This window comes from Agelaius phoeniceus, chromosome 2, assembly GCF_051311805.1.
Source record: "Agelaius phoeniceus isolate bAgePho1 chromosome 2, bAgePho1.hap1, whole genome shotgun sequence".
Lineage (NCBI taxonomy): Eukaryota > Metazoa > Chordata > Aves > Passeriformes > Icteridae > Agelaius > Agelaius phoeniceus.
In genome coordinates this window covers 92,702,230-92,726,690 of record NC_135266.1, presented here as the reverse complement: position 1 = coordinate 92,726,690, position 24,461 = coordinate 92,702,230, and the positions used below count along the sequence as shown (strand labels likewise).

Sequence of the window (24,461 nt, the reverse complement as noted above, 5' to 3'; positions counted from 1 at the left end):
CTGGGGTTAGGATGGATATCCCAGCCTCACTGAAGAGTAACGCAGCTGTTCACACTTGTGCTTCCTTTATCCCTCCAACTGGAGCCTTTGCCCCCTCGACACAAAGCACTTCAGTGACTGCAATCATTAAAGGCGTTGGAAATAGGGTTTGAGACTTATGCAAACTCCTGCCTCAGGTGTCATGACCAACGAACCGATCAAAAATGCCAGCTCCTCTTAGAATGCCATCCCTGAATTCATACCCCACGGCAGATCTGTCACACAGTAGCCAAACATGTTAATACAGCTGAAGCCTTTAGCTACACTTGTACCCTCAAAACTCAGTGGAGTTGCTGTCATTCTCCAACTGTTCAGTGGCCTAGATGAAATTAGTTAGAAGTCTAAATGCAGCAGCTAATAAAGACACTGTATTTCCATCTCAGAAAAAGCACCACCTCCCTTTGCTACCAGATGTCCTCCTTGGCAGTTTGAGTCAATGAGGAGCTAAGTGATGGAGAATGAACCCAGTCTCCAAGAGGAGGCCTCAGGCCCTGAATGCCAGCAGTGGAAACTGAAGAAGGGAAGTTCTCTATTGCTGCTCCCTACTGGGGCTTGGAGTTGATGTCAGTTCCTACTGATGGCTGTTTGTCACCAGAATCTAATATAGTTGCTTGTGTGAACTGTCCCCTGCTCAGGAAACTTCTTTCCTTGGCTCCACACAGGTCTCCTGGAGATCAGTCTGAGGGTGGATCAGCAGAGCAATCCCATCAAGAATTGCAGGGTCTGAGGCCAACTGATAAGTACAGCTTGTGGATAACCAGATTTTGGGGAGAAGAAATGCATGCTTGTTACTACCAGAAAGAATTAGACTGGGAGACCAAACTCAGCTGGATGGATTGTTCTCACAGTCCAGAGCTCCCACAGAAGGAAGAAATCAAGCAGGAACATTGTCTACAACCTCTTCTAGAAGTCTGTAGATATGAAAGCTTGCATAGCTTGAATTCAGCACCACCTTTGACAGCAAAAGTGCTCCCCTTCACTTTTACTTATATAAAGTGCTTTTACTTCATTTATACCAACAGCCATAAATCAGACTGCTCCAAATGGTCAGCTCTGGACTGAAAGAAGTACTTTGGGAGCTGGTTACAGAAAATCACACCTCTGAGAACCTTTTATGCACTTTTCCCCTGTACTTCCAGCTGAGGAGCTTTCCCAGGTAATCCTTTCTCTGTGCACTGTCCCAAAACAATAGCAGATGTAACAAAGTAGACAATCTCAGAGAGCTGGGGCTGTTCAGCCTGGAGAGGAAAACACTTTGGGGAGACCTTAGAGCATTTCTAGTACCTGATGAAGGGGGCCTAAAAGAGAGCTGGAGAGGGACTTTTCACAAGGGCATGTTGTGAAAAGCCAAGGGAGAATAGCTTTAGACTGAAAGAAAGGAGATTTAGATTGGATATTAGGAAGAAATTCTTTACTCTCAGGATGGTGAGGCACAGGAACAGCTTGCCCAGAGAAGCCATAGATGCCACATTCCTGGAAGTTTTCAAGGCCAGGTTGGGTGAAGCTCTGAGCACCCTGGTGTAGTGGAAGACCATGGTGAAGGGGTTTGGAACTAGGTAGTCTCTAAGGTCCTTTTCAACCCAAACCATTCTATAATTCTGTGAAAGTTTACAGAACTATAAGTGGCATGGAAGATGCAAAATCTCCTCCAATTTCACCAAATGAAGAACATGGCGTTGGCAGGTGGCGGGTGTCAGGATAGCAACAGGAAGTCCTCTTTCAAAGAATATGCAGTGACATGGTGGAAATCCTTGCTACAAGACACACTGAACAAAAGAGTGGGCAGGACATCCAAAGGGGACTGGACAATGGAAGAGAACCTATCCAGACCTACTAGGCCTGAAGGCATCAGCTGTGGTTGAACCAGACACACATTGCAAGAAGACTGGGAAAGGGGCCTGGGAAATAATGTGGTAAACTTTCCACCTTTCCTATAGTCTTCCCTTGGGATCTGCAACTTGTCAGTGGTAGAGACAGGACTGATCTTTGTTGAGACACTCTACAGCTACTTCTATATGTGGTGCATACTAATGACACTGGCAAGGGTCAATGGGATTTGTTGGATCTTTGAAGGAGCTCATTTCCAAGTCAGACAGCCCGCCCTGGCCAGCATAGGTGGAGTGGGCTTTCCCTGTGGCCATAAGACACAGGAACTGAAGTGGCCTTTGACTCTGGATTGAGGAAGACATCCAAACCCACCCCTATAGAGCTGTGTAACAACTTTTACTGAAATCCACCCAGAACAGCAACATGATGTTTTGGAGAGGCATTCACATTTCCAGCAGACCTACAGACTACAGAAACTGTCCTGGAATTAATGCAGCAGAGTCACCATGTTTGTTCAGGAAATCACCCACAATTTTACACTATAGAAATACCAGCGGAAATAAGATCTCCCTTTCCTTTATCATACAAATCCAGAAAGACCAGAAATGTGGTTGCCTCTTTCTGAATGTATTTTGAATTCCTCTAGAACATGTTGATTCAGAAGATATTGTATTTTTAATGTGGAGAAATCCTTCTTTATTTGGAGGACAAGAATGATTCTCAGATTTTAGCATCATCCAGATTTTCTAAAAAGTCTTTGAGTTTGCTGCATAAGACTTGGATTCTACCATTTCAGTTTTCTAAAACGATTTCTCCCATTCAGCCTACACTAACTCAAGATAAAATTGCTTCTGTGCAGTAGCCCAGAGACTTAAAAATGTATAAAACTGCCAAATGCATTTACCTTCAGGAATTCAGCTATGTGATTTAGAGTTAGGAAGGGCCTCATTCTGCCCTTCTCCTAGGTTTTGCCAACATAAACAAATTTTGCAGCTACTCTGTACCTGTTACGACAATTTAAAACACCCCAGCAGTCTGGAAAACATGACCATCATGGCCAAGAGACAATATACTGGTAAGACTGGTACTTATCATTGCCACGTTGTGGAAGTCAACCCTTTGCAGAGCAGCTGCTGCTCTCACCTCTGGTAGAAAAATGTTCTTTGGCTTTTGTTGTATATCACAGCTCCATGCTGGAATAGCGTGATGTAGTGATGGGCACAGTGACTAATAGTCATAGCAATTAAGAACTAGATCTTTACAAGTCTGAATGGCAAATTTGCATATCTTTTGCCAGAAACATCCGACGAGACCGCTTTCATATTCTGTCAAAGATTAATCCAGGGTACAGCATCCAAGCCCAGATTTCAGCCGTGCCTTATTTAAATAGCACATTTAAGCAGCAAGATGTGCAAGTTGCTGTCATGCCCTATGCTTCAGGAGACACGCCAAGAGGGCTGATGCTCGAGTGCCGCCCTGCATAAGCGGCTCGCAGGGCACTAATTAGCGGCGCTGCAGAGCCCCGCGCAGCGCTCCGCGGCCCCTCCGCGGCTCCGCCCGGCGCGGCAGCGCTCGGCCGCCCCCTGCGGGCCCCCGCCGGCGCCGCAGCCGCTCTTTGTTCGCGGCGCGCAGGGAACCTCCGCCAGCTGGTCATTTATTGATGGGTTTTGTCCCGAACTTAAAAGAGATTTAGGCATCTTCCTCGGCTCCTGCCTTCTGTTGGGTGGAAGGGTTCCGCCCTCCCGTTTGTTCCACCCGCGTCGGGCCAGAGCTGGGGGCCTGGCCCTCCCAGGAGGGAGTCTCTGACCACAGAGGGGCTCGCTTTTGCCTCCTTCCCACCCTGTTCTTTTACCCTAAGAGCCAATTGCTGAGGGTGCCGAGCAGAAACATGAGAAACGTGGCACCAGGGTAGGTTTAGATTGGATATTAGGAAAAATTTCTTCGCTGGAAGGGTGGTCAGGCATTGCAACTGACTGTGCAGGGACCTGGAAATGTTCAAAACCATCCAGAAGTGGCACTTGGGGACATGGTCTTGTGGTGAAGATGGCGGTGCTGCACTAATGGTTGGAATCAATGATCTCAGAGGTCTTTTCCAACCTTAACAATTATATGATGCTATGAAACTGTGCCCTGTGTGTCTTTTTTTAACCCATAAATGAACTGCGATGTCAGAACACAAGGCTGACTTGAAACCTCCTTTTTCCTTGGGTAGCAAGGGAAGCACCTGGGATCATCTTCTTCCACTGCCTAGATGCATAAATTTCAAAAGAGTTCTTTGCTGCAAAACCCAGATTGTGTTACTGTCCCTTCCTGGTATTATTGAGTGAGGGTCTTCTCTTGCTGACATCTTTTTTAGATGCTCTACAAGATCACTTTGAGAACTACAGCTCTTTGGAGAAACAAATTCCACAAGACCTTTGTGATTTTGGAACTCTCCCAAGGTGCAAATCTGTTTGCTGGAGAAACGCCCTACTACTACCTATAAAAAACCTCTTTGTGGAATTCTGCTTATTCACATAATGAGTATCCCCCACCTCCCATGTCTAGAGCTAAATATACAGAATCCCATCATCCATGCATGCTTCCCCTGTTCTGTGCAGAAGCCTAAGGTACATCTACATGGTTCCTTAGATCATACTTTGGATAGCCCTGAGCTAGTGCCAGCCAGAGCCTGGCAGTCCATATAACACAGTCTGTGCCTGCCCATCAGGTCCAACAAGCAGGTCCTCATCAGACTTTCCATGGTGCTGTTACAGTGCTCCTAGGTCTCCAAACTTCTGATAATTTTGACTATGAGCTTCTATCTTATACTCAGCAACACTTGCCTGGTGTCTGGCTGTCTTTACACCTTCCTTTTTGAGGGGTGCTCCTAAATTATCACACTTCTTTTGTAAGAGCAGGACAGGAACAAATTTTTTTCAGTTTGGAGTTGCTGTTGAAAGTAAATTACTCCTGTGATAACCTGCAGCAGAGACAATTAAGAAATTTAATGGGGGGGTAAAACATACTGAGCAGAATACCAGTACTGCACTACATGGCACACCTGGGATAGAAATAGCTGCTGAAATCCATGAGGTTATCCTTACTTTTTGCATTTTGAGGGAATTGTGAAAAAGCTAGCACTTGCCGAATGCCCTCTCTGCCTCCAAATCCGGAGTGCTGTTGCCTCTGCCAGACAAACCACCTGTAAGTGCTTCTGCTTGCTTCTCTGGGATCTTCATCAATCTCCAGAGCGAGGCATGGTCCAAACAAGTCTTTTGCATGCTGGTGATATGGCAGAGAATGAATGGTGTAAATGTCAAGATTATAAGCAGTACTGCAGCCAAATGATGACTGCTTGGAAATAAAAGAACCTACAGAGAACACATGGGTTCTCCCAAAGACAGTGTGGCTCAAGTGTTCAAGAGAGGCATTTAGAGGTACAAGCATTCACCTTTATGTTCAGCATTGTCATCTCTGTCCCAGTCAGTGCTGGAAGGCCACAGAGGCCAATCCTGCTTCTTAAGACTACCCTGTTATTTTTTTTTTTTTAATGTCTAAGATTTTACTATGTTTAAGCACAGAGGTGGGCTTCATAAACACCTTTGCTCAACCTGAAACCCCTCTCAAACCTGAAACCCCCTTTTGTGATGAAAGCAGAGCTCCTACCCTAGGATGGACACTGGGCAATGTCTAAGTGATGGGAAACTGAGCAGGATTGAGAGTTACAGCAGCTTCTGGCCAAGAAGGTGTTGGTCACAGATGTGCACTTTGGGACATGACCAGGGGAGACATCCTAAGAGCAACTATCCCCTGCCAGAGATACATGATATGTGAGCAAGCTCAGATTTCTCAGGAACCTGAACTGCATCTGTTTTGCAACAGACAACTGTCCATCTAGGAAGGGACAGGGAATCAGCTTTTAACATCATTCGCAGTTCAGACAGAAATTCAGTATCCCCAAGCCTCATCTAAAATTGAAAAGTGCCTCCAAAGGAATTGTTTGTTGCTTTGTTTGCAAAAAGTGCAAACAACACATCAGAGAAGCAAAAATGCCTTGGTGGATTGTTTGGCTGCACACTTAGTCAGGGTATATTGTAATGAGCCATATGCTAGCTTTGCATAGTATTATGGGGTAAGCCAGCTGCAACGAGCAGCTGATTAGTCTGGTTGGAAAAAATCTTCATTTTCTGTAACAAGGGGCCAGCAAAGGCAAGCATTCTGGCAGATACTGTCAACCCTCTGACTGCTCCTGTCATCGTGCTGTGGACCAGATGAAGTTAAGAGATCAAGAGAACCTCTGCTTTATTTTCATCCTAAAGGAGGGACACCTTCTTAGCTCTGGACTTGTTTAATAATAACAGGTTTTATGAACCACAACCCTTTAATATTCTTGTGGAAGAGATTTCCACTCTTCCCACAGCTGCAGTCAGAGCTCAGTCTTTTGCCTTTCAGTGTTCAGCATTCAGCACAGCTGATGTGGTGGAAACCTCCTGTGAGGTGGGGGGGGGGAGGCCATGAGGAGATGGGAACCTGATGAAGAGCAAGACTGCAAAAATGGCAACAGGACTGCAAATGTCCTTTCTGGCCAAAATGCTGTCTCTTGCTATGGCCAAAAGCTAATGCTTACACAGGAGTATCACAAGAGAAGGTAAATATTTCCTTCAGATATCTGCTTTGAACAGTTTGTCTCCTGAGGACTTTTCAGAGTCAGAGATGTTTCCTTTTCTAGATAAACCTCAGAGGAATTCTGTACTGTTTAGTACTTGTTGATCCTTCACTTGAACCCACTTATCTTCTGTCATCTACAGCAGCCTGGCTACAGAGTTTTGTATCTAACTCAGACTATCCACTCATGGATGACCTGAAACTTCCTCCATCAGGAAGAGAACTTCTTTAGATCTCATCTGTGCCAAATGCTGAATGAACAATTTGTGTGGACACCTTTGAATGGGTAAGCAATCCCCAGCCAGAAGGTAGGAACATCAGAAGTTCTTTTAAGGTCTTTTTTAAAACTACTACTGCTTGTGTTTCCAAAGAAAAATTACTGGCCATTATCAGAATCTACTACAAATGAATATAGCAAATCTGGAAACACAACATCAGTGAACTAGAATGAGTTTTTAGCTCTAAAACGCTGATTTTACTTTTTTTTTTACTATTATTTTAAATTTTTGTTTGTTTGTTTCCCAGAGAGGAGAATAGCTTAGGGTTATCCCTTTGCATTTACATATATCTACTACTTTGAATGCTCTGGGTCATCATTACATACAGACAGAAAAGGGCAGAACATATCTGGAACAATTATTTCAGAAATGCTGAAAAAGAAGCCATGCAGCTGTCTCAGTTTTGGGTTGCCCAGATGAATTTGATGTGTAAGCCTCTAATGGAACAAACCCATGAAGCAGTAGTAACAGAGAGAGGGTTGGGAGCAATGTGGAAAAACCTAGAGGGCACCACGTTTATGGCTGAGTAAGAAGCCTGATTTGCTCTCATTAAAAGAAAAATTCCCCACAGACAGGATTATTAAGAGTATTCTTATTTGACATGGTTATTAATGAGGAGGAGGAGGGAGCAAATTGTACATTAATGAACTTCACAGACAATAATTCTCTGGGAAGATCTGAGGGCTCCAGCAAGGGCAGATCATTGGCTAAGTGGAGTGCAGTACTATTGTTGACTGAAACCTCTAAATATTGCATCCAATCCTCTCCAAAACCACTGGCCTCATGGGACACTGGCCTTTCATTGCCAGTGAGTTTTTTTTAACTTGTCCCCATTGGCTCTTGTCCTGTTGGAAGGCAGCACTGAGAAGAGCCTGGGCTCCTCCTCTTCATTCCTTTCCATTAGGTTATTTACACACATTGTGAAGTTCTTCCTTGAGCCTTCTTAGGTTTAGGCTAGACAGTCCCAGCTCTTGGCCTTTCTTCTCATGACAGATGCTCCAGTCCCTTAATCCCCCTTCATGGCTCTCTGCTGGACTCAGTTTGGGAAGCAGCAGCACGAGAGGAGACAGCTCCCTGACAGCTGTTTTCCCCAGGCACAGGGCATTGTTGCACGGTGTTGATACCGGTAAGGCCAATGCTGTAACTTCACTATGGGACTGGAAGCTGAATCAGAGGTGTTATCTCAGCAGAGGCGTGGCAGGAGCAGAGCAGAGGCATCTGCTGGAAGGCAGCACCCCATGGAGGGGAATACAGGAAGCTGGCAGTTCTTAATTGCTGCCCCTATAGCAGGCAGAGCCTGGAGCTTGGGTGGCTGTAAGCAAGCAGGGAGCATAGGGAGGAAAACCCCCAGGCAGGAGTGCTGGAGGTCCCAAGGGAGACAGAGATGAGAAGTGCCTGGGGAATGCAGGGTGCACTCAGCAATTCGGGGGGCAGTACAATCCTGACAGGGAGACATGTACCACCTCCTTCCCTAGGGTCTGTTCCCCTTGGCTCGAGCCAGGGAGGAGCTGGGTGTTGATGGTACAGCTCCCTGTTACTGGACAAGCTGGAATAAAGCTGTGGTTGCCACAAAGTGTGGCTGAGCTGGCAAGGGTGGGAAGGGTGCAAGGGAGAAGAGTGCAGGGCTCCTAAACACAAGAACATATCCTCCACATCTTAGCTGAGCAATAAAATGAGACAAGTGCAGTTGGGTGAACAGCAGAAAGGTCCTGACATTTCAGAAATCCTTTGCTGTTTTGCCTTTAATCAATCTGTACTAAGCCTCAAATATGAAAAGAAGTGCTTAGGGCAAAGGTGAATTTCATTTTAAGAGTAAATTGCTTTGATGATTGTCGATTTGCCAAGATTTTTTCAGCACAGAAATGGTATTATTTCCCAGGCTCCTGGCATGGTCCTAAAGGTCACAGCTCATGACAACTCTCTTCCTTTCTATTGTTCATACAATAAAAGCTACAAGCATAAAGATGTTGCTGCTGCTTCTCTGTACTGCTACGTTAAAAAAGTCTCAACAATGTAAGTTTTTTCATGTTCCTGGAGCTTTATTGTAAAGGTGTAATGAAAATGGACCATGAAAAGATCATTACCATTTTGCAAGATGCCTATTTCACTTGTATTTATCTCCCTTCCCTCTTCTATGCAGTAGAGTTCATGCTCCTTCCCAAACGAGTCCCATTACTTCTAAGTGAGAACTTCTACCCCATGTGGGCGCTCAAAATTTTTTTCCATAAAATACACTACAACTATAGTTTTGTGGAAACTGGTGTAACGGAGAGAGGCACGTCCTCACCAGGCATTAAATCAAAAAGAGTAAGATTTGTGTGGGTGCCGAACTGACCTCTAGTGGCACCTACACAATAGCCTTATGTCAGAATGTCAGATTCGGCTTTTTTTTTTTTTTTCCCCCCAACTATCGGCAGGTAGGCTATGAAGCATCATTACAGAATATTTTGGGGTCCGCTGTGAACTGACAGAACGTAACCCTGTGGGTACAGCTTCCCACGGTGCAAACCCGCTGAGCGCACACTGTGACTCCGCTGTGCCTTGCTGGATGAACCTGGACGGCGGGAGCGCAGCTGCTGCGTGGACAATGCCATGAACGGGGAACACCTCGCCAGCAGGGACCCAGGGCAGCCTTCTCGCCCAGCTCGCAGGGCCAGCGTGCTGCCCTGGTCTAACCAAGGGTGCAGAGGCAACACCTCTGTGCCCTTTCCCCTTGCCAAGAGCTGTGCCCAGGTGTGACCGCAGGAGGCACATCCCCCCCAGTGCCGAGCTCCCTGTGAGGGCCGGCCCGAGGCCCCTCACGGCGCTGCCCCCTCACGCCCCATCCCAAACCGCTGAACCCCGTCCCGCGCGCCTGCGCTGAGGCCGCGCGCGTTTCCGCTTCCCCGCCGGGCGCCCGGGAAGGAGGGAGGCGGCCGCATCCCGGCTGCTCTCCCCGGAGCCTGCGCATGAGCGCCGCATCGCGCCTCCCGCCCTTCCCTCGTTTCCCTCCTCCTCCTCCCTCTCCTTCTGCTCCAGCTCCGCGAGGGCCCGGCCGCCGCTCCGCGCCCCGCCCCGCCCCGGGAATGCGCTGCTCGGCGGCCGCTCGAAGGAGCTGCGCGGCGGGCGGGGAGCGGGATGGAGGTGGAGGAGGCGTTCCCGCTGGTGGGGCAGATGGGCCCTTACCAGGTGTACCTGTGCGTCCTGCTGGCCGTGCTCCTCCAGGTGAGAGGCCGCCCTTCCCGCCCGCTCCTGTCCCGAGGGGGAAGCAGTGCCGGGAGGGGGATGCTCTGGCTGCGGTGGACAGCTGTTCCCAGAGTGTTGGCTGGATGTCCCTGCGGGGAGTGCTCCCCGGTGCGAAGGCTGGTGTGGGAGGGCTTCTGCTGAGGGCTGCTGTGGCACTAACACGTCCTCCCCTCTGGGTCTGTCCTGCAGCAGCGTGCTGCGCTCCTGGGACACAGGTGACCTGTGCCCAAAGGCAGGGCTCAGTTGTGCGGAGTGAATTTGGGGAAGGCAGCTGATGCTCTCTGCGCCGCATTTCCTGGGCGGTTACGCCTTGTGCCACTCTGGAGCACTTTAGGAGCTGGTCAGGGGAACGGCTGGCTGAGGTTAAACGGAGGTTTCCGTGACCTAGACTGGAAGACGTGGAGTTCTCTAAGAGGCTCTGCTGGGAATCCTGTGCAACCTGGAGTTAATGGGCTAGGCTGGGAATTTCTAGGTTGCATGTGGCTTGATTGTCACTGATAAAGTGACAGGTGGCCACTGATACCTCTGTGTGCAGAAGCTCTTGTGTAACCAGCTGACAGGTTGTGATTGCTTATGGTGCTTTGATTTGCCTCGACTTAACTCTTAGAGTACAGGGGCAGTGTCACTCCATTAGGTACTGGGTGAGGCCCTGCATTTTGGGTGGTCAGGTTTGTGAGATACAAAGCTGGAACTCTCTTAAGTTTCGTGATAAAAGTGGAGTCCAAAATAACAGTAGAGTGCTAGAAGAGAACACTCTTCTAGTGCTCTAGAAGAGACAGGCTCTCTGGAGAGAGAGTCTCAGAGCCTGCATGCACAAGTGATGTGCTCTGCCGCCATGTTTGTCACCTTTCAATTTCATTTCATCTCGTGCATTTTCCTGTGAGGACAGGAAAGGAAGACAAGAATATCATGTGAACTGTCACAGTCAAGCACAGGACTGAAGTATGGTTTGAATCTGACGGAAGTCTGGTTTACCCCATGTTAGCATCAAAAACTTCGTTGTCATGAATTCAGCTAGGCTGGCAGGTGCTGGGTTACTTCCGCTGTCGCAATTTAATAGTTGCAGGAAGGAAGAGGGGAACGTAAATGTCCTCCCTCCTCTGCTGACCCGTTTTGTACTAATCAAGAACTTCAGTCATGAGCTGTGAGACTGAAGAGGTCCTTTCATGGCACCCCCTACTTCCCCTAGACTGACCAAAATACTAAGAAGCTTTATGAGATGACCAAAGAAGATTAAGATGCCCGGTCCTGTTGGATGGGAGCTCTATACTTGGTTGAAAAGTTTTGATGATAAACAGCAAAAGCTTTGTAGGTTTCTATTTCATTGTACTGTTTTCTTTTTTTTTTTTCTTTCTTTCATTTATACTGATTTAGCTGATTAATTCATTAAAATTAGACACTGCTTATTCTGCTGGCCAGCAGGCTAGAAAATGTATATGTTCACTGAAGATTAAGAATTAAGGAAGCAATAGTTACTTCTTTTTCCAGTGCTGGTCATGTTCTGGAATGAACTGCAAATCATGACAAGTGCTCTTGTGTTTCCAGAATTTTTAGTATGGGTCATTTGTTCGGTAATGTTTGTATTATTTTGTTTTGTTTTTAGTGGATTAACTTGCATTTCTCACGGGAAAAGTAAATAGAAGAATCTTTGCAAATTCTGGAACTAATTCAGAATAAATAAAGGAGGATAGCAGATTTGCAGGTGTGCAGGTCTGCTTTTTTTCTCCTCGTGTTATGTTTTATTCTTGAACTATACCAATAAGTATCATCCTCATTCGTAGGCTGATAGCCTGATTCGTAGGCTTTCTTTACTTCAGATCATGCAGGCACAGGAGTCTGTAAGGAGTTTAGATGTGAAGCTTGGCGTCTTTCAGTTCATGAGTAGATTTGGACTTATTCATCTGGTTCCTGCTTGGGTGGTTGATTGCTCTTTGTGTTCCTTTATTGGTGCCAAGTTACATAATGTGTCACTGGGAAGTACGGGAGCAAGACTGAAGGCAGGTTCCACGACTGGTGTTAATCTTTTGTCTGGTTTATCATCAGCCTTTGGAGGATGGACCCAAAGGTAAGTAATGTATCTTGTGTGTGTGATGTAGAATGTTGATCTAGCTAATCATGGGCTCCTGTAGTGGATTAGATGCAGCATATGGCAGCAGAATGAGAATTCCTGATAGTCTATATCACTGGCTGTGCCATGATTATTCCATTTTGTTGCTAGTTTCCCTGTCCCTTTCCATGTGCTCCCTCAGCTGGCCTACATTTTTTTTGTTGGCCTGTTGGTATAAAAAATATTTCTACATTCTTAAAGGTAAGAACACCCAATGTGTGAAAATATTTGTCCGCTGTGTCAAGTCCCTTCATCTTTGTAGCCAATATCCAGAGCTTAGACTGCTTTCCCTTCCCAGTGAGATTCCCAGCAGGTGCACTTGCTTTCCTTGTAGGCTTTTATGCTTTTTCATATCTGCATGTTATTAATCTCTTCGAGTTTCATACTGTATAAGTATTTTCCTTCATTTCAGTGGGTTTTTTAATATAAATTTCTACAGTAACCTACTACCACCAAGTAGCCTTAGTGATACACCAGTGTGTCTGGTCTCTGAATTCTAATTACAGACATAGTTTAGTTCACAGAACTTCTTTGAGTCAGGCTCTGCCAAACACTTTTGTCTGTAGGGGTGAGACTTACACATGAGTCAATTTCAGGTGAGCTTGAATGAACTGGTACTTGTTATGTGGAATGAGCTTACTGACATTCTGGCAAAAATCTCCAGGTTGCTTCTAATTAGAAAAATGTTTTTCTATGTTATCAGTGTAAAACTAGATTAAGTGTGAGTCTTGTGTGCTCCTTCTTTCATCTTCCCTGATTTCTATTATCCTCTGCTACCTGCTGCTGTTACTCATTAACCTGCTGAGCTGTTATTATATCAAGGTATGTCTGGCTTATTCACTACCAAGTTAATAGGAATTTGGAAGATTTTTTTGGCGTATTCTGTAGCAATAGTTGCTGACTTTATAATGGACTGACAACAGCTGACAACAGAGAAATGTTTTTCCAAATGACATGGAATTACAGAAACACCAGACTTAACCTGAAGAATGTGAAGACTGACTAATGATGTGAAATTAAGGCTGGATTAGTCTTGCATTGGTAGTATGTCTTTAAGAAAGTGAGGAAGAAACAAAGGGATCTGATAACTCTTAAAATACTTAGGACTTTATTTTGAGCTTAAAGTAAATACTTGATACCTGTTGATTACTGGAAAGGTTGTCGCAACATTTTGAAGAAATTATACTGAAGTATTATTAAAGAACAGTCTTTTGGTGTTTAGTGTGTGTAGCAATGTGAGACAAAATCCCACACCATGATCAGATGCTTGAGAGCACAGAAACATGCTTAAAAATAAAAAATTTCTTTGTCTCTTGTGGTTCAACATATCTGCTTGAACGAGTCTGGCCTGTGCCAGTGAATCGGAGCGACAGGATTGCCCAAGCCCAGACAGAATGGAGATGTGCTCTTACTGTGTCTCTACTAAAAGGCTTTAAAAAACATGTTAAAATTCAGAAGGGAGTTCTTGTTTGCACAGCTGAAAAAGCCTTTGCCTTGAGTAATGTGCTTTGCACAGTAATATGGATAATTACCAAGGGTGGTTGTTCCCATCCATCTTGGGAACTCCTTACTAACTGAGGGGAGGATGTAAAAACAGTTAAGATAGTTACATCAAGTTGATATGATGAATGATACCTGTGCCTTAAACTGTTTGTGATGCAGTGCAGCTGTAATGAGTGGTGTTGCTAACGTCCCTTTACTGTTGACAACAATATCATGTATGACTTATGTCATTACAATATCCCAGTGCAGAAAGATGGTCTTTAATCATCCCATCTGCACAAATGTTTTGAGGGAAAGCACATTCTGGGGCATGTGGCTTAAGTACATTCCAAATCTCTAGAAATAATTCAGAAGAAATAGTGTCTGTCTTCAGACAGGATGCAGATGTGATCCCCTATGTAGCCTTGCTTAACTGTTTCTTGACATTTCTTATTTATGCCCTGTACATACTCTGCCTCTTTTAATGGCATGAGACATCACTCTGTAGTTGCAATGACAGTAATGAAATACTTGGTCAGTGAATCTTCTTTTAATACTTACATTTGCTTGAATCTTTTAAACTTTTCTTTGAACCAGCCAGAATTGATTGTACACTGAGCAGCTTATTCCCAGTCCTTGATGATGTATGCTATTTGGACTTTATCTGAATAGGAAGAGCAAAACAAATTGGAAATGTAATGAAAAATTTAAAATTAAGAAAGGAGAGGGGTATTTCACAAATTGCGTTACAGCTCTGTATAGCATACTGCAGCTGTTCCAGGGGCATCACGACAGTTATGGTGTTTCCCCGAAGTTACTTGCACTGTAACTTAGACACAGTTCAAGTACAAGTGTCTGTAAGGTAAGTGAGCAAGGTGGCAGATATAAAAAGGATTTTCAGAATTTCCGTGTAATCTTTTTTGAGTTTGATGTCCTCAATGTTTGTTTTGTTTTCTGTATGTGGGAGAAGTATGAGTTTTAAGTCTGTCTGATTCTCAATTAAGCAGTTGCAGAATGTGTGTCAGACATGTGCAGCCACTTCCGTGGAGGAGAGATTTCAAATGTGGCATGAATACAAACATAAGATGTAGGGACCCAAGTGTTTTTTGAGGAAAGCTTTGTATTCTCACATCTCTTTGTGCATTGTATCCTACTCAAAACGTGCTTATGCTGAAGGATGGTGTTGCTTTCCATGTAAATATGATGAAGGCTTTTAGAGTACTTGCATCACTGAATATAAATCCTTGTTCTGGTATAGCATACTCCTGTTTCGGAGGACAAGTAAATGAGGTGGGTGTGAGTATGTAAGCTATTGATGCATAAAGATGTGCTGCTACTCATTTAGCTAAGAATATTTCCATCTGAAAGTTGATGGAACTGCTAAGTGAAGACAGATCCTACCATTTACTTCAATTGGGTGGGGCGAATCTTTCAAGAAAAAAAGGTAGTTCTTGGTTCACACGTGACATTTGATTTCAGTGGTGCTAACCAACAATCCTTGGTCTCTGTCCTTCTTCCAGATCCATAACTAACTTCCTTAAGAGAGACGATCACCTGCCTTTAATGTTATTATATTTATAACCTTAAAAATATGAATGCAGCTGATGCAGACATTGTAGTATTTTCTGCAGAAAACATGAAATAACAATTCTGGGCTGTGACGTGCCTTATTAGCAGTGGGGTCCTTAACTCTCAGATAGAGTGCAGAAGTCTGGATGCTAACAGTTGCCTCCTTACTTATTAATTTTAAAAAGCTAACTTGCTTCTCTTTGTTTTTTTAAAAAGAATCCCTAGTGGAGGGAAGTTAGGAATATGTCATCAGCTACCTACGCCTTCATCTTCCCTTAAAGTTATGTTGTGTCTTAATCAAACTAGTGCATCATTCACACACATTTATCTGCTTTACATTTATCTGCAAGAGTATGGTCAGAGCAAGCTTGAGGAGAGAAGAAATGTGAGCTGTAAGTTCAAGACCTTCCCTTCTTTAGCTGTATCTGAACTGCAAAGCACGTGCAATTGAGCTCATATGTAGGTGTTTTTAAGTGCCAGTTGCTGGATGTTCTTGCTCTTGTAATGATCACAACATTCACTCTGACACTAAACCAGACATTCTGTACATGTCTATCTGTATAAACACCTCTGCTCAGCTTCTGCAGTTTAACATACAGGGCTGACTTCAGCTTCTGTGCAGTTCAGTCCAAGAAGATGCCTGTTCAGTGTGCTGTTGTGAAGACTTAACAGAACTATTGCTGATGGGCATAGCAAGAAGCATGAGTTTTGGGAGAGGCACAGAGCAGACATTCTGAAGGCTTACCTACAGAGGGAATGTAGTAGCGTATTTTGCCTGTTTAAAAAAAAAAAACAAAACAACAACAAAAAAGCAACCCTAAAAGCAAACCAAAATCCAGCTTTCTTTTTTTAAAAAAAAGGTGGCTGCATGGTGTGTAGAGTGAAGTTGTCAGAAGGAACTTGCTCTGGGGCTCTTTGCTGGAGCTGTGGCTGAATGCCTTGATTTTTGCAAAGTCTTTTTAACAACGGGGAATGGAAGGTGCCTGAGGCACAGTGTCAATAGTGATTGTCATCTTTGTATGGGCTGTGGTACATATGGGGAGATGTTTTCAAATTATTAATAGTGAAGTTGTTATTATGTAGAATATTTGGTGCTATGGGATCATATTTGGACTTGCTGAAGCAATCCCATCTTCTGCTGTTTGCCTTTCAGTGTAGCAAACTACAATCCATATAGCCAGTCTGTCCTCTAAGCACCCTTGGAAGAGCAGCCTGGGAGTTAACAGGCATAATTCTACTGGGTAGCAAACATTATGGGTTAAAAATATTTGTATTATGACACATTATCTCCCCTTCCTTGTTTTCTGCCCCTGTGTACACACAGTCTCTAACTTGATATGTTTTGTAGGCAATAAATTACCTGTGTTTTTCCACTAGCAATATCAAGGCACTCCTCACTGACACGTCTCCATTTTAGTGGCTCTAAATTCCTTTCCTCTTGGGTGAGAGAATTAGTAGGTGTGTAATTGAACTCAGAATAGTTCTTTGCCACTTGCATGAGATAGTTGCTCTTTATTTTTGATAAAGTTTTGTGTTCTCAAGTGTCTTTCTTATTTTAACTGGAGTAGTTAATATAACTACTTCTTTAAGACAGTGCTTCTTGTGTATTGTTTACATTAAGCAAAACCTGTTTGCTTTTTTCAAGTATTAGCCCAGTGGGACTGGAGTCCCTCTGGAGCAATAACATCTGTTTTCTAGGTCTTGTCTGTTTACAGTATGATCTCTGACTAAGTTTGCAGTTTAACCTGGTTAAACGTAGTGTTTACCTGGTCATTTTCCCAATCATGGTGGGCTCAGGGTGAAAGGGTGTTAAGAATTTGCCTTGGAAGGCTCGATGAAGGTTTTGAGATCCTCATATAAGGAAAGATGGAGCGAGTTGTGTGTATAGCTTACAAAACTTTGTGGTGTGATGTTTAGTTACCTTGACGGATTTCTTCCTGAAGAGGTTATGCCTTTTTACAATAAATTTAAGAGTGCTGAAACAGTTTTGTAATTCCTAATTATTTTTCTGAGCACTTTTAAGAAGTAATTCAGGGAATTCTGAGGCCTGTAGGCTGTAAGCTGAAAATCAATGGTTTAGCAAGTTCCACAATGAAACTGGAAAAACATATTTTTTCAGTTCTGGAGCATCATACTACTATTTAATGCTCTGAAATAGTAGTAAACAGAAGACATTTTTCAGTTTAAAAAAGCCCATAAAACACAAGTAGATCTAATTGCTTGCCCTCAGACAGGTCCTTAAAATGAATAAATAAATGAAAGTAGCTTATACAAATGTCAGCATTGTCTTTTAGTCTGGATACTTAAACAAAAACTTTGGAAGTAATCACTAAGTTAGCAAGTTAAATGCTTTAGCCAAGAGTATGCTTTTGTTATAGTCCTAGCAGAACTGCCTCTCTGAGACCAGGATGCTCATCCAATATTCCTTGGCAGTGTCCCAAAATGTCATGCAAAGATGAGGACTTTGATCTCTTAAAATACTGCCTGTGACTCAGATAAATTTATAGCCAACACAGGCTGGAAAGTACGGAGAGAAAGAGGGGCAAACATGAAATGCAGACAAAACAATAATCGTGCTTGTGGAAGCAGCACTAAACCCTGCCTGATACTTGTCAGCCCATAGTTCCTGCTTTTTTTTTGCCAGCAGTTGCTGACTTTTTTTCATGTTACCCTATAATACCATTGGGATGGTCCACTCCTGGGCTTTGCATTGCATTCGTAAACTGGAATAGGAACTTACAGCATTTCTTTGCTTTATTCTTTTCTAAGTCCTTTTCCTCATAAGAAGACTGGAGTGGCACTTTTGATGTGATATTGGTGAAACTATGTAGCTGGTACTTGACTGAGGAGTTGTGGCACTTGATTGCACATTAATGTAGTTTGCCTTCCTTGAATATTCCTATTGAAGCAGAGGTAGTATTGATAGTTCTTGTTGCAGTTTTGGTTCATGTGTATTGCCTTGGTTCTTTAACTTACCAGTCCGTGAGCTTTCTTTTTGCCTTGTGTTTCTAAAGGCAGAAAAATAACTTCATTATTCATGTTCAGAGATGTGTCAACCTGTGATGTGAGTGAGGGTGCTGTGTTCTCGTGGCCCTGTCAGACAAAGGTGTGTACACAGGATATGTTGCAGAAAGCTTGTACAATGAAGGTATTTGCTCTTCAGACACCAGTGTTTGCCTGTGGAAAGTAAAGCAGCCCTTGTCTGTGTATGGCAGCAGTCACCTGGCTCATGGGCACCCAGGCTGAGCAGGAGCAGCAAACCCCTGCTGCTGCCACTGCCCACCAAAATAACACTGAGAACGAAACAGAGCTGAGGGGTGTGTTTGGATATTTGGAACAGGAGGGGGAAGCTAGAGGGACATTTTCCACAAATCAGTAGGAGGTGAGGCTCTAAGAGTTATGGTCTGCTGTGCAGTGTTTGTCTCCATTGTGGATGTTAAAGAATTTCTAGGGTGAAGTTATTTAAGGTTTTGGACAGACTTTGGATTTCTTGCTGTGGATTCTGGAGGCCAGCAGTTTCAGGCTTAAAAACTCTAAACTGTGTAGGTTTTCTCCATTTGTCTGCAAAAACCCTAAGTTCTTTCAAAATATGTGTCCACTCTGTCATTGGTAAGTCACAGGTTATAACAACCAACAATGGTTACATTCTGCATGGGAAATACTTCCTGTCAAAGTGGGTCTGGCCTTGGTAAGGACTTGAGATGTCATGTTCTTCTGCACATGGTGATTCTTTGCTTTAACTACCACAGCTTTTCCTGTCTTACAGTGTTCTCCCTCTTACCATGCCACCAGGAAGGGAAGGATACTTTCATGGAGCAATGTGTTGTCAGCAGCAAAGAATAATTTTGCGGCAAGAAGACGTTGTAGGGCTTTTCTACATAGGAGTTATTGAGGAGAAAAAATAATGTGGATTTAAAGCCAAATCACCCTTTGGAGATGATTTGGAGCAGATGAGATCATCAGATTTTCAAAAATTAGGTTGCCCTCCAGCTTTTCAGCTGCTTGCCATGGGTTTAGAAGAAATTACTCTAATCCTGAACTAGAACAATCTCTTTATCAAAAGCTTCTGCCAGAGCAAGGTCGTTCATTGTTCTTCCTTAATTTCTGTCCTTCCTCAGGGTGCAGTTTTAATGTTTCTGTATTGGAAAGGTCAGGAGTTACTGTCTTGCTCATTATTTTGTTCAGCAATGAATGCTTCCACTGATACTTGTCTAGAATGACCAGGCTAGTTGAGAATTGCTGATGAGCTGACTAAAAAACTGACTAAAAACTAGAAAGCTCCTCTTCCTAGAATCGAAGTCTCACTTTTGTTTTTTCATTTGTGCTTCATAATGTGTAAATTATGAGGTCTGAAAGAGTTTCTTAAATTATTTTTGTGCTCATTTCACTATACACAAATGAAACTTTAAATTCATTCTCCCCCTTCCTTGCTAGTCTTATTCGAGGTTCTGCATCTTTCTTGGATGTAATTTATTATGAAAGCAAACATCTGGAAAGCTGGTCACTTCTATTAATATTAAGTTAATTTCAAAATCTATTAGTGAAATAGCTTTAACTGGCTAACTAAAATCCCTTCTACTTAGCAGGGAACATGAAAGTTTACAGGTTATTAGGGCATTGCCTTTTAATAAATTCCTTTACACCACAGTCTTCTAATTTAGGCAGCTATAAAATTTTAACCTAAATAGAGTATTGACAAATAGGAGAAACTTCCAACTAATAGAACTCTAAGCATCTCATCATTAGTGATTGGGAGCTGGTGCCTTTCCCCCTGTACTTGGTTTTCATCCTGATTAATACAGATCAGTGCAGGGAATTTGGTAGGGAACTGTTAATATCCATATAGAGCCAATTAAAACATTTTATGAACAGGAACTATCCCCTAAATGACATATATTTGACTTGATTTGGGTTATAGAACAAATGAAAAATCAAGGGCTTTGTTTGCCACAATGCATATAATGTAGTCATTTATATTTTACACAATTGTTATATAACATTTCTATTTGATTTGTTACTGTTTTGTGTTGTTCACCAGTCTGCACAAGTATGTTACTAATACTAAATGCAAGCATTTAGAGTTCTTAAGGGAGAAATCTTCAGATTCATTAACACAACTCTTACTTAAATGAAAGCTTTATTTTGTAATTAAGTCTAGAGTTTCCTTCGTCAATTTTTTAAAATCACTTCTAGAAAATGCTTCTGACCTTAAGAATTGTCAATGAATTTTGGAGGGTGTTTTGTGGGCTTTGTTTTGTTTCCACTATGACATTGATAGGGTTTACTGTACCTCTTATCCAGAATACAAGGCAGGTGCCCACTAGGAAAGAGAGTTTTGTGTCAGCAGTGATTCAGTGAACTTGAGTATAGAACAATACTATTTGATAATATCAAAACACATCTCCATCTTCATGTGGTTTGCTGAGTGCACAAATCAATTGAAAGTGTTTCTATCTTTGTGATATCCTTAGTTGCTGCACCCACTAGGATGTCAAAGGCTGATTGTTGGTGGTTTTATATTGAAAAAGCCCTGTAGTGTTTCTGCATGTGCCTGCAATCACTTATTTTTCTATTCAGTTTTCTGTAGCTGGTTTCACCTCATGCAAAAATGAAAAATGTTATGTTTTCCTTCTTGAAACCAAATGCCTTGAGGATTTAGCTTCTTGACCTACTTCAAAAATATGCTTATTATTTCAGGACAAAAGCAAGGATGTTATCACTTAGCCCTGGCACATAATTGTCTGAGTGAGTCAGTGTAGGGGGATGCACCACACATCATGACCTGTAATTCTCATTTCTCAGTAATTTCAAGCTGTTCTTGAGAGTACTGTATCCACACATCCCTAGCAACATGGTCACTCAGCTTTTTAAAACCTCTTTTCCCAAGTGATCTTAGTCATTGCCTTCTTTCCCAGATGAGTTCTTTTGCTTTTCATTGTTGTTGATCTAGAAGTTGTTCTTAAATAATAACAGTTAACTGTTTTTTTTTTCAAATTTCTTCTGAAAATGGAAAATTGAAAGAGAATTATTTTAAAAAATATTTATCTACCTCCTGTCACTAAACTAGCAGTTTATCAAGTAGAATACAAAGAGGAGCTAATAGTAAAAATTGCTTTCAGAAAATAACTCGGGGTTCTGTTTTAGTTTAGTAATAATTCTCATTTAGATCTGGGTGTAACTCCAGCTGCTCAGCTGCTCAGAGCAATATTATCTGATGTTGCTTGCATCAGAATTCAGAGGTCCTCAGGCTGCTTTTTTTGTACCCATGGTTCTCCCAGTTTTGTGAATTATTTGTGAAGCAGCCTTCTGAGAGAACGCACTTCCTGTGGGTATGTTCTCCCCAGGAACGTGGGGAGGAGATGCTGGGAGCAGAGCAAAGACTGTTCAGGAGGCACCTAAGCAGGGTTTGAAGGATGGAGAGGCATGAATAAGGGTTTTTTTGGAGGAAGGGGTTTGTTTATTTGTTTTATCAGGAACCACTGTGCCGAGTACAGTTCCTCAATGAGGGCTTGAGATAAAGCAGTTTTATTTGGAGAGTGTGGGGCTGTTACTAACAGCGCCTTTTGTCTCCCTGAAGACTTTATGATCCATCTTCTCTTGCAAATTTGTGCCATTTCTATGTTCAAACAGGTCTCAAACCATGGGGGTTTGAGCTGTAGTTATAATGTGACCTATGAATATTCTTCTCAGCAAGCAGCAGCAGCCCAGCTCTGGATCAGACTTGAAATGTGTGGGTTTCCAGCATGTTCTCTTTATTCTTTCCTAAACAAAAGTGACTTGATCACTATTTAGACCTTGTGTGTATCTGTTATTATTTAGGTATATTAAGAAAGCATGTGTGTTGTTCCTGTCTCTTCTAAAATTAAAACAGGTCCACAGAAGTTAGAAAGCCAGCAAGGAATTCATTTTGTCAGAACTGGGAAGGATTAGATATTAAAACATGAGGAGGAGATCTAGCCCAAATACCAAATTAGAGGAGTGAACAACACAGGTGGAAGGAGAGGATAGAAGAGTAATATATTGCATTAAAGAATAGGGGTTTTCTCCTCCTTGGCACATCTAATAGCTGTAGGAATGTGCCCCCTGTTGACAGAGTGACAAAACTATCCTTTGTCTCCTAAAAAAGGAAAAAAGCCCGGAAGTTTGCCTCCTCAGTTAGGTAAAAAGACACCTCATAGGACCTTGGGAACTTCACCTCAAACTTAAGAACAGCCAATTGGACAGAATCCAGAAAGTCCCACCTAAGCAATTTACTAGAAAAAGAAGAGAGCAAAAGAACTAATCGCTTTTGTGATGTGTTTTACCAGGAACAAGAACCTCTTGCCCTGCTTGGTTTTTCTTTGTAAAGAGCTTTGTTATTTTGCCTTTTATTAAAACTTTTCTGTTTCCAGCACTGCCACAGAAGCCATCCTGCTGATTTTATGCCACCTGAGGTGGCTGAGCTATCTTGGGTGTGATATAAATCTCCAAGAGCTTATAAGACCTGGCTTGAGGAGACGCTACATCAAATCGCTTTTCCTTCATCCATGATCTGAACCTGCTGTGGGTGGGAGTTTGGGGCTGTCTGACTGAGGAAAAAGGTGTCAGGAGGGAAACTTCTCTCAAATATCCCACACATAAAAAGTGCAAGAACCACTTTGTTAGAGCTGTGGTTCTTCAGTGTGTGCTGTTTGGTAGATAAGGGCTATACATGGCATCTCATAGTGGTAGAAGACAAATACAAAAGTAGGAATGTTTTTAATACTGATTCGATCTGGCTGTGAAAAATGCGTATTTTATGATTGGCTTTTCGCAAATATTAAAATGAATATTATATGTGTTGTGTTAAAAAGTAATGCTGTATTAATTCTCTTAAGTAGTGTGTTAAATATAATTTTAGGTTGTAACAAAATGTTAAAATAGAAACTATGCTATGTAGGATACTTTTTTTCTAAAGAAAGGACTCACACTGAGGTAGCAGTCACAGGACACCTAAATCTTTCAGAGAAAGAGAATTTATTGCTCCATTGTCAGGAGAAATTAACATCTTCCTGCCTCACTCGGGCAGGATGACGCCGTTAGGATTATCAGACAGAAGTTGACGATGACCAGACAGAATCCTGTGTTTGAATGTAATTTATGCATCATGTATGAGATGTATGAATATGCAACAGGCTATTGTTTTTAAGGATTAATCCTCTGTTAACGGGTGCCCTTTTTCGGGTTTGTGCTGTCCAGAAAAAGGTACCCGGACGTCCGTAACTCTTTGTTTCTATTGTCTCATATTGTCCTAAATCAAATTACCCAAATTATTATTACTCTAATTGTATTACTATTTTTATAACCACTTTATTACTATTAAAATTTTAAAATTTTAAACCAGGTGATTGGCGTTTTTCACACAGCTGTGGAGGAGACATTACTTGGATTCAAGCTGAGCATCTCTGATGTTTTTTGTCTTTCATGCCAGCTCTATGTGGCCACTGAAGCCATCCTCACCGCATTGGTGGGTGCAACTCCTCCCTACCAGTGGGATCTCCAAGGGCTCTCAGCTAATGAGAGCCATGGCAACCACTCAGTGAGCGAGCAGGGAGCTTTTGGGGAATGGCTTCTGACTGCCAACAGCAGCGAGGTGCGTAAGCACGTACACTTCGACAGCAGCTTCACATCCATAGTCTCTGAGGTGAGTCTGAGGTGTGTTTTGCAGCCTTGTGTGTGAATAGTAAATCTTACTGAGATGGTTTTGGGGGTCTCTTTGTACTGCTTTTTTCTTGCATACTAATGCATGTTTTGATTAGCAAATTAAATATGCTAGCTCCAGTTAGAGCCCAGGTAATGTGCTCATGTCTTTACTGGCAACAAAAGCTAGCTTTATATTGCTGTGCAGATCTTGATCAGTGTTCTGCTCCAAAACTTCCCACCTTTTCTGTTTGGAGGTTACATATTGCATCCTGCAGCCTGGTTCCACATTTGAGCTGGAATCATGACATTCATTTTACTAATTTGCTCAAAATCCTTTATGGACTCTGAGCTGCTTTCTGGCCATCCCCTTTCTGAGTCCAGTGCATGTAGTGCATCCATCATGCAGTTAGCAAGCACTGGAGGAACTGGAGAGGAAGTGGCTCCTGCAGTTTTTGCAGCTCCACATGCAAGAACATGGGCAGTGGGGAGTCAGGTGGACAAAGCAGCTCCATCACATTCTGTTCCAAGACAAGCTTTGGCTTTGTTGGTACAACCTCTGTATTTTTTAGGTGATTTCTTTCATGGTCTAGCCACAGTCCCTACAGGAATGATTCCAGACTCTGCAT

The 24,461-nt window shown here is 42.9% G+C and overlaps 1 protein-coding gene and 1 long non-coding RNA gene across 3 annotated transcripts in view; one reads left to right on the top strand and one right to left on the bottom strand.

Moving 5' to 3' along the window:
* The window catches only part of LOC143693387 (uncharacterized), a 38,954-nt gene extending 28,726 nt beyond the window's left edge, over window positions 1–10,228 (bottom strand). Inside the window, exon 1 of the long non-coding RNA XR_013181017.1 lies at window positions 9,957–10,228. This is a non-coding gene — a long non-coding RNA (uncharacterized LOC143693387). The remainder of the gene's footprint in view (window positions 1–9,956) is intronic.
* SLC22A15 (solute carrier family 22 member 15) overlaps window positions 9,712–24,461 on the top strand; it is a 41,167-nt gene continuing 26,417 nt past the window's right edge. The window contains exons 1-2 of one of the 2 annotated variants that reach the window (XM_054627801.2): window positions 9,712–9,995; window positions 23,624–23,836. In XM_054627801.2, coding sequence (XP_054483776.1) covers window positions 9,909–9,995; window positions 23,624–23,836 — 300 coding nt within the window. In that variant the 5' untranslated portion in view covers window positions 9,712–9,908. Of the gene's footprint in view, window positions 9,996–23,623; window positions 23,837–24,461 lie in introns of those variants that run through there. The other variant, XM_077174272.1, reaches the window with a different exon arrangement.